This window comes from Bufo gargarizans, chromosome 1 (assembly GCF_014858855.1).
Source record: "Bufo gargarizans isolate SCDJY-AF-19 chromosome 1, ASM1485885v1, whole genome shotgun sequence".
NCBI lineage: Eukaryota > Metazoa > Chordata > Amphibia > Anura > Bufonidae > Bufo > Bufo gargarizans.
Genome location: NC_058080.1, coordinates 608,675,868 through 608,690,555, shown reverse-complemented (window position 1 = coordinate 608,690,555; position 14,688 = coordinate 608,675,868). Strand labels below are relative to the sequence as shown.

The 14,688-nt window shown below is 46.7% G+C and overlaps 1 protein-coding gene across 1 annotated transcript in view; it reads left to right on the top strand.

Annotated features, from left to right (window-relative positions):
- The first annotated feature begins 2,592 nt into the window (after window positions 1–2,592).
- Window positions 2,593–14,688, top strand: part of HSD17B4 (hydroxysteroid 17-beta dehydrogenase 4) — a 242,657-nt gene continuing 230,561 nt past the window's right edge. The window contains exons 1-2 of the mRNA XM_044275890.1: window positions 2,593–2,730; window positions 10,461–10,514. Of these exons, the coding sequence (XP_044131825.1) occupies window positions 2,673–2,730; window positions 10,461–10,514 (112 nt within the window). The 5' untranslated portion in view covers window positions 2,593–2,672. The remainder of the gene's footprint in view (window positions 2,731–10,460; window positions 10,515–14,688) is intronic.

The window sequence follows — 14,688 nt, the reverse complement described above, 5'->3', positions numbered from 1 at the left end:
TTGCCAGAACGCATTCCGCCGTACATGCACGTCGGGCTGATCGGGTGGGTGCAGGAGCTGCGCCCGCCCGATCACTGCAGGGGTCCGGCAGTCCCTGGTAGCCTGGCCCCTGCTGTTTACAGAGATGCCGGCGGATTAACCCCTTCTATGCCGCGGTCAGCGCTGACCGCGACCTAGAAGTGGTGTGCGGCGGGTGAAGGAGCGCATCGGGTCCCCGCGCTGCTGTGACGGGGACCCGATGTGTGACAAGGCAGCCCGATGCTGCAGTGCAGAGGCTGCCCAATGCCTTGCACGGCATCGGGACCTGCCTTTTATGGGTGCAGAAGAGATCCAGTCTTAAGCTGGGTCTCCTAGGCAACCTGTTAGGCCCCTTTCACACGGGCGAGAATTCCGCACAGGTGCACTGCGTGAGGTGAACGCATTTCACCCGCACTGAATCCGGACCCATTCACTTCAATGGGGCTGTTCAGATGAGTGGTGATTTTCATGCATCACTTGTGCGTTGTGGGAAAATCGCAGCATGCTCTATATTGTGCGTTTTTCACACAACGCAGGCCCCATAAAAATGAATGGGGATGCGTGAAAATCGCAAGCAAGTGCGGATGCAATGTGATTTTCACGCATGGTTGCTCGATGATGTAGGTAAATTGATCAAAGTCAATTTACTGTATTATTTTCCCTTATAACATAACATGGTTATAAGGGAAAACAATAGCATTCCGAATACAGAATGCATAGTACAATGTGGCTTGAAGGGTTAAATAAAATAAAAAATGAACTCGCCTCATCCTCTTGTTCACGCAGCCGACATGTCTGTCTTCTTCTTTCAGGACCTGCAAAAGGACCTTTGATGACGTGATCGCGCTCACCACGTGGTCAGCGCAGTGACGTCAGCGCAGGTCCTGCTGAATGAAGATAGAAGAATCATCAGTTTGCCTCCGTTCCGTCTCCATTCCACTTTGGAGGCAAACACCAAAACGCTGCTTGACGAAAATGAGCCAAACGGATCCGTTCTGACACACAATATAAGTCAATAGGGTCGGATCCGTTTTCACTGACACAATAGAAAACGGATCCGTCCTCCATTGACTTTCAATGGTGTTCAAGACTGATACGTTCTGAACGGATTGCGGATCCGCAATACACAAACGGATCAGCACCAAACGGATCCGTTCTGAACGGATGTAGACGGTTGTATTATCTGAACGGATCCGTCTGTGCAGATCCATGACGGATCCGCACCAAACGCGAGTGTGAAAGTAGCCTTAGCTATTGGCATGTCCATAACGACCTGCTCTATAAAAACCCCTCAGGTTAAGGCCTCATGCACACGGCTGTTGTTTTGGTCTGCATCCGAGCCACTGTTTTGGCGGCTCGGATGCGGACCCATTCACTTCAATGGGACTGCAAAAGATGCGGACAGCACTCCGTGTGCTATGTAACCCTTACAGTTCTGGAATGTATTGGCTAACACTGGCAGTATTATGTCACATTCCAGACCTCTAAGGGTTACATAGCATCATAAATCAATATAATGCAGCGCTGGGAGGTCAGACCGGGAGCTGCGATGCGGACTCGCTGCGGGAGGGACGCTGGTCTGCAAGGAGCCTTAGACTCCATTCAAAAGTGCGTAATAATGGGTCCACATCTGTTCTGCAAATTGCGGAACGGGTGCAGACCCATTCATTCTCTATAGGGCAGGAATCGATGCAGACAGCACACAGTATGCTGTCCGCATTTCCGGAGCGCGTTGACGATCTTCCGGTTCACAGCTCCTGAAAAAAATAGCAATTGTGGACAAGAATAGGCAGTTCTTTGGGGTTGCCGGCCGGGTGTATTGCGGATCCGCAATGCACTATGGATGTGTGAATGGACCCTTAGGCTACATGCACACGACCGTATGTGTTTTGCCATCCGTTTTTTGGCGGATCAATTGTAACAATGCCTAAGGCTTCATGCACACGACCGTTGTTTTGGTCCGCATCTGAGCCACAGTTTTTGTGGCTTTGATGTGGACCCATTCACTTCAATGGGGCCGCAAAATATGCGGACAGCACTCCGTGCGCTGTCCTCATCCGTTGCTTCATTCCGTGGTCCGCCAAAAAATATAACATGTCCTATTCTTGTCCATTTTGCAGACAAGAATAGGCAGTTATATCAATGGCTATCCGTGCCGTTCCGCAAATTGCGGAAGGCACACGGACGCCATCCGTGATTTGTGGATCTGCAATTTGCGGACCGCAAAACACACAACGGTCGTGTGCATGAGGCCTAAAACGGACAAGAATAGGACATGTTCTATTTGTTTTGCGGGGCTGCAGAACGGACATACTGATGCGGACAGCACACGGTGTGCTGTCCATTCGCGGACCCATTGAAATGAAATGGGTCCGCATCGTGTCCTCAAAAAAAAATATGGAACGGACATGGAAACAAAATACATTCTATGTGCAGGAGACCTGAAGAACCAAATCAGTCATCACCTGGCAAGAAAAGGTTACAGCGCTACTTCCTGGTTACACTTGGACACGCCCACATACCAGCTAGCCAACCATATAAAGGAAGGCTCTCTGTGCCCCGCCCCTCCTGTCAGATTGAGGCTTGGTACGCAGTGCTTCGGCTCTTGTGTCCCGGTGCCTGGCGCTCGCTCACCTGAGGCTTCTGCAGACACGATGGCTTCTCCTTTGCGCTTTGATGGCCGAGTGGTGCTGGTGACTGGAGCGGGGGGAGGTGAGCGCTGCTGGGGGCTGTGGATCGGACTCTTTACAGATAGTTGGGCTTTGTTGCGTTTGCTAGTGCAGCTTCACTCGTCATTTACCTGCCCTGGTGTGTGAACTTTGGATCTACAGCTCTCAGCATGGTCTGACAGACAGCGCATGCTGGGAGTTGTAGTCTGACGTGACAGACCCCTGATTAGGACTTGCAGGTAGTTCGGGGAGGCTTGTGTGCAGGGCTGCCAGCTAGAATATAGATTTATATTCCCTCCCCCCTCCAGACACAGGACTGTCCATAAGTTTTCTGGCCAGTTGTCGTCCCTGGCTGTGTTAGAGGTACTGGGGGTAAAGGGCACGGTGACTGCTGGTTATCGGTGCAGGTGATTGGCTGATCCCAAGACCAAACTACAAAGGTGGCCAGGGCACAGTGCCAGCTCACCTGGAGTTACTGTGGCAGGGGTGATAGCCGCCTCTCTGAAGTGCTGATCACGTATCTGTCCTAGATTACAGCTGTTATCAGTGTATGGACCTTTGACCGGTTAGGTGTGTGCCAGTAGGTGACAGGGCACAGCTGCTATAGTGTCAGGACGTCTGTAAGCCTCTGTTCACACTTGTTTTACAGTATGTCAGGCGTAGCTTTGACTGCATGCAGTCTGTGAGGTCCACCATGGCTGTATAGAACGGAAGCTACTGGGTGTATGAAAATGGGGGCATGGCATAGCACTGTACATCATATCAGCCTCCCTGGTGGTCTAAGGCTGGAGGGGAGTTTAACCCTTCCGCTGCCTGGGTTGTTAGGTCATTTTACACCTTTGGTAGCCAGGCCAATTTTAAGTTTTGGCATGTACAAACAAAATATGACCCCTCTCCCCCCTCGTATACATTATACTTACCTGCTCCGTGGAACCTGTGTTGCTCCAGATCCCTGCACGGCCGCCGCTGTGTCACCCGCAATGCTAGGACGGCTCGTCCCCGTCATGGCCTGCTATTGGCTGCTCCTCCCGTAACCGGATGTTTTTGGTCCAAGCGATGGGGAGTTGCAGGGGCGACCGTGCAGGGATCAGGACTGACGTGGCTTCTGGGGAGCAGGTAAGTATAATGTATATGGGGGGAGGGGGTCATTATAGGGTTTGATTTATTGGATAACCCCAATAAATCACTCTTATTTTCTGAAAGACACCCATAATATTGTCAAAACGCCTCTCAGCACTTCTTATATAATACAGATACCTTTGTGTAATTTTGTGTCAAAATGTAATTTTTCATAAGTTATTAGTGGGTAAAAGTGTAACCCGAGCAGAAGGCTATATGGTCCACACCTCTGGAACGTTCAGACATACCGCCTAGGCCTAAGTTTACCTGCACATACATCAGAACTGGAAAGAGCAACAATCTGGAGATTTTTAAAAAGTAAAAACCTGTAAAATACAGGGATTAGTCCTTTAAAGTTGATTCCTGAAAGCAGACAACCCAATGGTGGGATTTGCCTTGCTGGACTGATGACGACCATGTCCACCTTCGGGTAAAAGCTCAAATCCAAGCGGAAGTTTACACACAAATGTACACCTACCTCAGGATAGGTACTCAATACTTGATCTGCGTCATTGACACCCGGCACCTGCCGGTCAGGTGTTTGACAAGGAGGTGGCGCTCCATGCAAGCGCTAATTTCTGTTGATTACCCCGCCTGTGTCAGAGGTTCGGTGTATAGGGCTCATGCACAGGACCATTGGATGTCTTGTAGTCTGCATATTGCGGATCCCAATAAGCAGGTTCTGGCCTAATAGATAAAGCTTGTCCGTAATGCGGGCAGTAATGCTTTTTGGGGCCCCAGTGAAGTGAATGGTTCTGCATACGGACTGCAAAAATACGCAATGGACAAATACGCATGAGCCCTAATACAAGTACTTGCTCAATTCAAGTGCTCGTAGTTACGATACGACGACGTGGTCTGGAAGCAGTGCTCGCATGGAGTGCCTCCTCCTCTTTAAACAGCTGACTGGAGGGTGTCAGTAGGTCAATATAAATCGCTGCCCGACCCCTTTAAGGTGTACAAGTCTCAAATATACCATGAGTCTGTCTCTCTCTTCATCCGCTACGTGTGTTAAAAAAAAGTATGCTAAATATGGAAAGCAGCTGCCATGTTGCAAAAGTCTACATTTTCTGAGAACGCGAAACTAGCTTAGTTGCCCATAGCAACCAATTAGAGCCTTTTATTTTTCTAAGGAGCTCTGACAAAAGGTGGAATGTGATTGGTTGCTATGAGCCACTGAACCAGTTTTGCTAAATCTCCCTCTGATGTATAAAAATATAACCTAAAATACACAACCACCGTCAAACAGTGGTCATATGACTGCAAATAAACGAGGTGTTCTTACATGCGACACTCGGGATGCAGAAATGCACTAACCAACGTTTGCATGGGAATTTTGTATTGGGAATTTCCCTCCCCTATATGTGGCAATCAGAAAGCAAGTTTGCTCTGATTGAAGGGGGGGTTGGTAACCTGCACAGAAGTCCATGTTGCCCTCCTGCAGTCTGTCAGCCACTGATCGCTGTGTCCTCCACTCTGGCTGCGTTCAGAGCCGATTAAATAAGAGGATTGCTTTATCCTGGAATATCTCGAGCGGTGTAGCAGCTAGAGATGTCAGCCTTGTTTTAAAGCTGACAATTTAAGCCTCATTCACACGTCAGTGATTGATTGTGAGCCAAAACCAGGATTGGAGCCTCCACAGACATAAGGTATAAGGGAAAGATCTGCACCTGTTCTGTGTTTAGAGCGAAGGTTAGTTTTGGCTCACAATCACTGATGGAAATCACTGACCACTGTGTGAATAAGGCATGAAGCTGCTCTAGCCGATCTACTTCGGGAGATAAAGCCTTTAGAAACTGGGTCAAGAATGACAGCTGCATGCAACTCGCTTGGTCCCCCTTTTTGAGGGCTGTAACTCCCAATGTACCATGGGGCGTCTTTGCTTTATGTATGCCTTTGGAGGCAATTTTTGTTTGATTGTATTTTACTCATTTTTGGCTAAAAATAATTTCCAATTGGCCTTTATTAAAAATATTGAGCTATTCTGTCAAAGGGATAACTGTTTTCCTAACTGACTGGTACTTTCACATAAAGGCTGAATGCACACGGCCGTGAGCGGTCCGTGGAACCGCGGCCTGGATTTCTGCTGACAGCAGGAGCGCACTGGCTTCATTGGTTGCTGTGACGCTGTGCGCTTCCTGCTGCCCGCCGCAGTACAGTAATACACTGTTATAGATCATACCAGTGTATCACTGTATTGCGGCAGCAGGAAGCGCACGGCGCCATAGCAACCAATGACGCCGTGCGCTCCTGCTCTCAGCAGGAATCCATCCCGTGGTTCCACGGACCGCTCACGGCCGTGAAACACTGCTGTGCGCATTCGGCCAAACAGTTAAGCCACATTCTTGTAAGTAAGATGAGGATTGAGCTATAATGCGTGTTTATAATGTCAGAGCAGAGAAAACGGAAAAGATAAAAAAATCCACAGGCTGTCGCTACAGCATCTCACATCTCTGCTATGTACACAAAGGAGTCTTCTTTAATTGGTCTTTATTAAAGATATAAACTTTTGCTCAAAATAAGTGCAATGCAATAAAAAAAAAATGCCCCTAAGGGTGTACATAACCTTTAAAGGGACACTGACAGGCCCAATAAGCATATTTAGGTATATATATGACAGTACAGGTCTTATCAAGTGTATTAAAATCATCTAAGTATCCCCCCTGTCCACCTTATAAATACAGAAAAATAAAGTTTTATAACCTGCTTGTCTCGTCTCCAATCTGCCCAAGGGGCGGCGTTTCATCTCAGATTGCGCCCAGCCAGTTCTGAAGCCCCGCCCAGCTCATCAATACTCACTTCGCTGGGCGGCGGGTACAACTCTCCCCGACTCAAGTGCCCGGCGCATAAAGCAGAGGCTGCAGCAGCCTCTAAGACGCAGACTGTCTGTACGCAGGCGCGATGTGACGCCGGCCGGGCGCATGCGCTGAAGATTAGACGGAGGACGTGCCCAGAGGATTGAATTGGCCATGCGCAGGATATTGAGTCGGGGAGAGTTGTAGCCGCCGCCCAGCGAAGTGACTATTGATGAGCTGGGCGGGGCTTCAGAACGGCAGTTGGGAGCGGCTGGCTGGGCGCAATCTGAGATGAAACGCCGCCCCTTGGGCAGATTGGAGACGAGACAAGCAGGTTATAAAACTTTATTTTTCGGTATTTATAAGGTGGACAGGGGGGATACTTAGATGATTTTAATTCACTTGATAAGACCTGTACTGTTATATGTATACCTAAATATGCTTATTGGGCCTGTCAGTGTCCCTTTTAAAGCAATCTCTTGCTGATATTTCTAGCTGCCACACAGGCTGAGATACAGCCATCAGTAGCAAGGACTTATGAGTTACATCCTTGACTACCGAAGTGCCACACTGCAAGGCTGCATGAGAGACCTGTTCGGCAGGGAAAAGGTTAAGCACTCCTGGTGTATAAAGCAATGATTATCAGCGCCTGTGGTGGTCTGACAGTAAGAGTTAATGTCATCATCCCTAGTATTCTAGGGCAGATGGGGCTTAAAGTGGTTTTCAGGGATATAGGATATTGATGCCTATTCTCAGGAAATCGGATCGTAGTAAGTTCAGCTTTCAGCTCACCTGTCATTCAGGAGCTGGCGCAGTAGCTGATAGCTGAGCTGGTGCTATAGACAGTTGTCCCCCCCCCCCCCCCCTCTCGGCAGATATCACGCGGCAGTGTCCGTGATCAGATGCGACTCTGATCAGACATTTAATCCCTCAGATTTCTTGGTCAACTGCAACAATGGCATCTGGTCATTTAGAGGGCTGAAAGATTGCGGGAGCTGTTTGGTTACTATAGCAGCCTGGAGCTTTGTGAACTCTCCCAGTCCTGCCATTAAGGGTCCATTCACACGTCCGTTGTTTCTTTCCTGATCTGTTCCGTTTTTTGCGGAACAGATCTGGACCCATTCATTTTCAATGGGTCCTGAAAAAAATCGGACAGCACAATGTCTGTTTTTTTTGTTTTTTTTATTTTTTTTTCAGGACCCATTGAAAATTAATGGGTCCAGATCTGTTCCGCAAAAAACGGAACAGATCAGGAAAGAAACAACGGACGTGTGAATGGACCCTAAGCCTGTAGGATCCAGTGATTGTATGGTCATGTTCCTGAAGGCAAGCTAAAATTTATTGTTAAAAAAAGTGAAAAAAACAACTTGTATACCTCTCAGAATGTGCTGAGCTGCTTGTAGTGTGTGTTACCACTTAGAACTGAACCAGAGTTCGGTAATTCATTATAATTTTCTTTTCTTTTTTGTTACAGTAGAAATACATTTTTGTTACCCAAAATTAGGGCTGAAACGATTACGCGAGTAATTCGACACAAAAAAATCCTCGATGCAAATTTTTTGCATCGAAGATTCGTTTGTGTCATGTGACCACGGAGCGGGAGTGAAGCGCTTGCTATTACTCCCGCTCCGTGGTCTCCCGCTGCGCTTGGAATACTCACCTTTCCAGCAGGCGGCCTCCGGACACTCCACAGTACGTCCATGGTCCCGCGCTGCTCTGACCTCCTGACATACGCACGCCGCGACCTGATGCACTGCGTGACGTCAGGAGCAGAGCAGCGCAGAACGATGGAGTGTCGGCAGCGCCCCTGCTGGAAAGGTAAGTTGGTGAAACCGAGGGGGTGGGGCGCAACTAAGGCCAGGCGCCTGGAGTGCACAGCGTCATAGAAACCAGTGACGCTGTGCAATCCGGGTGTCAGGAGGAGCATGGCAGCAGAGCTGATGGCACAATGGGGGGCAGAGCTGATGGCACAATGGGGGGCAGAGCTGATGGCACAATGGGGGGCAGAGCTGATGGCACAATGGGGGGCAGAGCTGATGCAATTGGGCTGATCGCACAGTGGGGAACAAAGGGTGTTGGGGACTGATGGCAGGGGTCTGAGTTTTTATAAAGGAAAACCGTCTATTTTTTTCTTATTAGATTACTCGATTAATCGTAAAAAATAATCGATAGAATACTCGATTACTAAAATAATTGTTTACTGCAGCCCTACCCAAATTCTTGCGAGATTTCACAAAGTAGTAACTTCTGCTCATTGGAGCCAATACATACTTTATGGCGCTCCCGTGCTGTACAGTATTCTAACGAAGTTTTATACGGATCAACTTTGGATGTTTCATCTGAAGTAGTCACTCCTCCCTAGTCTTTAAAGGGAACCTGTCATCAACTTTATACTGACCTCACTGAGGGCAGCATCAATTAGTGACAGAAATGCTGATGTCAGCGGTCTGTCACTCATGAGCTAAAAGTGGTTGCAGAGAACCAGCATCATAATCATTGGAGCCCAGGCCTGGAAAAGAGTCCAGTCTACCTGAGAAGTCCTGGTTATTCATAATCTCCTGCACTCTCTGCCCATCTGCTGATGATTGGCAGATCTCTCCTAGAGAGAAAGGGAGAAAACTAGGTAGAAGACTCAGTCATCAGCAGGTGGGCAGGAGAGCAGGAAGTAGTGAAGAACCATGACTCTTCTCAGGTGGCCGTGACACTTTTCCAGGCCCAGTCTACAATGATTGTGATGTTGGTTCTCGGCAACCACTTAGTTTTAACTTTTTTTAAATCACAGACCGCTGAAATCAACTCGCCTGTCTCTACTTTATGCTGTCCATACTAAAGGCAGCATAAAGTTGATAACTGGTTCCCCTTTTAAAGTTTGATTCTGGAAATTTTCTTAAATTTTAAAAATTGCTTATAAAGGTCTAAAAAAAAAAGTTAAAAATAAAAAAAATACCTAAATAACGCCAACATAAAGTAGGCACATGGTCAATGTTAATAACTATCTTAGGAGGTATCACTACCTGTTTTAAAAGCAGAGATTCAAATTTAGAAAATGGTTAATTGTAAATTTTGGATTTTTTTAAAATAAAGGTAAAACATATGAACGCAGACTTGCCACTAACGAAGTACAATCACGGAGGGGTTTGGATAAGTAAAAGCGTTCTAGTTATTACCACATAAAGTGACACATGTCACATTCACAAAATTCGGCTTGGTCAGGAGGGGGGAAATGGCCCAGTCTGGAAATGGTTAAATTATGGCTTTAGAGTAAGACAAGCCCTCATACAGCAATGTCAACAGAAAAATAAAAAGTTAATTAAAAATTGTACTTTTTTTTTTTTTTTTTCTGCCTTTTCTTGCGATAATAAACTGCTATAATAACCTGCAGGTGCCTCTCCATAAACTAGAATATCAAACGTAAATTTTTCAGTCCTTCAATTCAAAGTGTTTTTCTTAATGTTGATGCCTGACTTGCAGCTAATGAAGACCCAAACGTTAGTGTATCAGGACATTTTTAAGGCTAAATTAATATTCAATCTGACGTTACTAACGCAGCAGTGTGGAAAGGGCAACGTTTATGAAATTTCCCTTATTTACTTGGGAGTTTGACAGAAAATGGAGCAGTCGCGGATTGTAAGATTTTCGGCAGGTTTGTAAGAATAGCAGTTTTAACTTGTGTGCAGATTAGAGCTTTAGAAACCTTTTGGCCCCTTTGGCCATTTCCTGTCTCATATGTAGTGATTAGTGTAACAAGCAGATGTTTGGAGTTGAGTCTTTTCTGATTTTTTATTTTTTCTGTACGTACTTTACTGTATATGTTGACAAATGACTTCTTTGTAATCTAATGCCAATGTCTTTGTTTCAGGTTTGGGGAAAGCGTATGCCCTGGCTTTTGCTGAAAGAGGAGCTGCTGTTGTAGGTAGGCATGATGCCCTGACTAAGGTTTTTTTTTTTTTTCCCTTCTGTGACCTTTGGTGGCCAGGCACAGACATATCTGCCGAGAGGCAAAGTCCAACAGCTATCAGAGTTTTATATTGTAATTTTACTTTATTAGTGGGTCATAGTGCAGTGTTGGCTAAACGTATTGCATCACTAGTTCATGGGTCTAATAGAGGCAAAGGCTTCTCGTTCTTACCCCTGCTCGTAGATGCCTTTATACATCTATTTGTTTCACAAGTGGATCTAGTTTTATTTCTTTTTATACTTTAGATATTGATAACCGAAATCAATGGGGAGAGTCACTAAGCAATCTGCACCAAAATTCTGGCACCTTTAAGGCTGAAAGACAAGTGTTTTATTTTAGACCCTTTTTATGCCTCCCTTGATTTTAAGAAAAAACTGTCCTGAACAGGATTTTGGTGCACAATGTATTAAATATGGAAGCCTTAAAGTACATTAGTAAAAGTGTTATATGCCTAATTTGTCATACAAAATATACACCATCCCTTAGGTTAGGCCATCAATATGAGTATTGTGGGCTTGATCCTGTGGAGGGTAAGGGTACCATCATGTCGGGCATAATTTTCATAGATTTTAATTTTTTTTTTTTTTGTAAAATCCACACTGAATCTGCTGTTACATGTGTGCTTGTCATGTATTTTGACATCAATTTACTAAGTATTTCATCCTGTGCTTTGCAAATTCAATATAAATTGACATAAAATCAGTTTAAATTCTGCAGGTTATCCATCTCCACCAATGGCCCTCAGGTCTCCAGCGTGTAGCTCTGGAGCAGTTGTGCGCCAGAGCCTGGCCCTACACAACCATGGCTAATGCTGTCTCTCCCAGTTGACTCCCAGCAGAGAACCAGATCAGACATTTGATGCCACAAATGGCATTTGATCGACCTGGCTTTTTTTATTTTCAAAAAATTTGATGCTACAGTTTGACCTGTAGAATTAGGGCAATATCACTAATACTATATTTTCATGGTGTACATTTTTGATTAGTTACCTTGTTCCTTGGCTGTTTTTAGTATGTGCGGACACTGATTCGGGTAATTTCAGTAGTGTTACCCAGACTTTTTTTTTCCCCCCCGATCATGTCCCAGTACATAACCCAATTTGCAGTCATTCACTATGAATGAGTGGCACATCAGAGCTTTTTACACGGTTTGTATACATTTATTCACTGCTAGGTGGAGGCTTCCCTTCCGTCTAGCAGTGATCCTGGTGACATCACCAGCTCTGGGCGGTCTGTAGCACTGCCCTAGCCTATAAAACAGACTAGGCCAGCGCTAAAGACTGCCCATTAGTGCCATGACATCACTGGGCTCACTGCTAGGTGGAAGCCTCCCCTAGCTTACCCATGGAGACCCCCGTACTTCACTGGATCTCAAGAAAATTCCCGAATTGTGCAGGGCAAGGGGAGCATGAGAAGCTCTGATGCTCCACTCATTCATGGTGAATGAATGCAGATTGGGTTGTCGGTGTTCAGAATAAGCACCTTACTGTTTGGTCTGAATAGTTGGTGGCTGCACAGTTTTGGGGCTGCCGCATAGGAATTACTGAAGACCAACTAAACCTGGTGGTCCAAATTAGTTAATTGGAGCCTTCTCTGGTTTGTATGGCCACGCAGTATTCTGGTTGCAGCCACAATGAGAAAAGCAACCTCAACCATTCCTATCAAAAGGCAAGGAGAAGGGGAGAGAGGAGTCTTTCAGCCAAAATATATTGCAAATGCTCTTCAAACATCATCTGATAATGCCACTGTCCAAGCAAGGATTGTGAAAAAATAAATAAAATTAAAGAAAAATTCCACTTGTAATTCTGACGTTCAGGTTTTTGTTTTTTTTTGAAAAAAAGTGGGAATTTTGTTGATTAATGACTGCTAAGATGTTGATTCTTAGATTTTTAATGTTTAAGTCATATTTGGCCATAAAGAGGTTGTCTGATTTCTAACTAATCAAATGTAAGGGGTTTACAATTGACTGACTTCATCTGCAATGGCTCCTTTCTCAGATCTCACTGATGGTCACATGACCTGTGATGTTAGCCTCTCTCTGTGCTGGCCACGCCCCTGTGCACTGGTCTCTGTGCTGGCCACGCCCCTGTGCACTGGTCTCTGTGCTGGCCACGCCCCTGTGCACTGGTCTCTGTGCTGGCCACGCCCCTGTGCCACTGGTCTCTGTGTGGCCACGCCCCTGTGCACTGGTCTCTGTGGCTGGCCACGCCCATGTGCACCTGGTCTCTGTGGCTGGCCACGCACCTGTGCACTGGTCTCTGTGCTGGCCACGCCCCTGTGCACTGGTCTCTGTGCTGGCCACGCCCCTGTGCACTGGTCTCTGTGCTGGCCACGCCCCTGTGCACTGGTCTCTGTGCTGGCCACGCCCCTGTGCACTGCTGTCTGCCCTGTGTCTCCCTCCCACTGGATTCTTCAGGAAACTTTAACCCCCTTCTGCAGCACAGACTTAAGGCTGGAGGATTTGCTGAGCAGCTGCAGGCAGTGAAGAGACGGGATATTCTCTCCTCGTCCTGCAGCCAGAGCTGACAGACTGGAGGAGTTCTGCAGAACAGGTAGGGGGAAGATCCTGTGTGTATCAGCAGTGTCATTGTACAGCTGGGGCTTGTAGTCCTACACATACAACATGCTGCGGAGTATCTCAGCACTTGTATTCACTCCCTTTGCAGAGCAGGGGGAGGGGCAGAGATTGTTATTGCAGGTAAACAAAGGGCCAGAAGAGAACCAGGGAAATGAGGAAATGTATATCACCGTATTTTTTGCTTTGACACCCTAGGTTTAAGAGGATGAGACATTTTTCCTCAGATCACGCCCCCCATAAATATCAGGACCTCATCAGACCTCAGATCAGCCCACATAGTGAGACCCCAATCAAAGCTCAGATCAGAATAAAATAAAAACAATCTCTTACCTGTCCTGCGCCACGGTTCCCCTCCACCTCCGGCAGAAGTCGAGCTCCCCAGCCTGCACTGATCTGTCACCTGACTGTGTGCACTGTCGTGACGCTGTACGCGGTCAGGACAGTGCAGTGTCGGCCGGGAAGACAGGGGAGGAATGAAGTATTACAAGTGCTTGCAGCGCTTCACTCCCTACTCCCGGCCACTTTTTTTTCCTAGTTAGGCGCTCTGTATCAGAAGCTGCCAGGTGCGACACACATGAAGCCCCGCCCCTCTCCCGAAGTTTCCCCCTTCAGACATTTCTCACCAGGAGCAGCTCCAGAGTCTGGACTAAACACTACATTGTGGTTACAGGACCTGTGATGTCAGTCATGTGATCAGCTGTGTGTAGGAGGAGTTGGGGGACCCCAGGCTCCGTGTAGTACTGTGCTGGTGGAGAATGCATAGGTACTTTATGTATGGAAGGTGTGTATAAAGCAGGGCTATGTCAGTGTAACCAGTCTATTGTACAGTTTTCTGTGTATAATTTGCGCACAGTAGTTCTATCTGTGTAATTGACATGTAGCAGAGCTGTGTGTGCAATGTGTGTGTATATAGTAAACTACCTGTGTAATGGGCATGTGGTAGAGCTGTGTATGTAATATGTATATAGTACTGTCACGTGGGTGCTGTATATGGCAGCAGTGGTCTTATGTTGGATAAATGTAAAATTGTCTTTCTGCGTGGGAGACTAGCAATGGTTTCTCTGCAGAAATATCAGCCTCATAACATTGTGGGCCTATGCATTATGTATGTGAATTACCGCTAAACTATTTCTCCTCGGCTAAAAATAGTTCTTAAAATTAAGGAGTATTTTTACTCTTCTGCAAAAAAAATTGTGCGACCTCTGGGGCTTATTCATATGTGGATTTCCAGGCATATTAATGGCAGTAATGAGTCTCTGCAACTGACTTTATTCTTAGGAGATACCTCAGATTTGCCTTGGCAAATCCTTAACATGTGAGCATATGGTCTTAACCTCTTCAGGACACATGATGTACCGGTACGGCATGTTGTCCTGGTACTTAAGGACACATGACGTACCAGTACGTCATGTGTATTTCCGATCACCGGCGACTCACACCCATCCCCCCCCCCCCCGTGTCAAAGATTGCCGCAAATCGCAGGTCAATTCAGACCTGTGATTTGCGGCTTTTACCTGCGGTTTGCGGCGGGAATCGGCGGTGCCATCGGGTC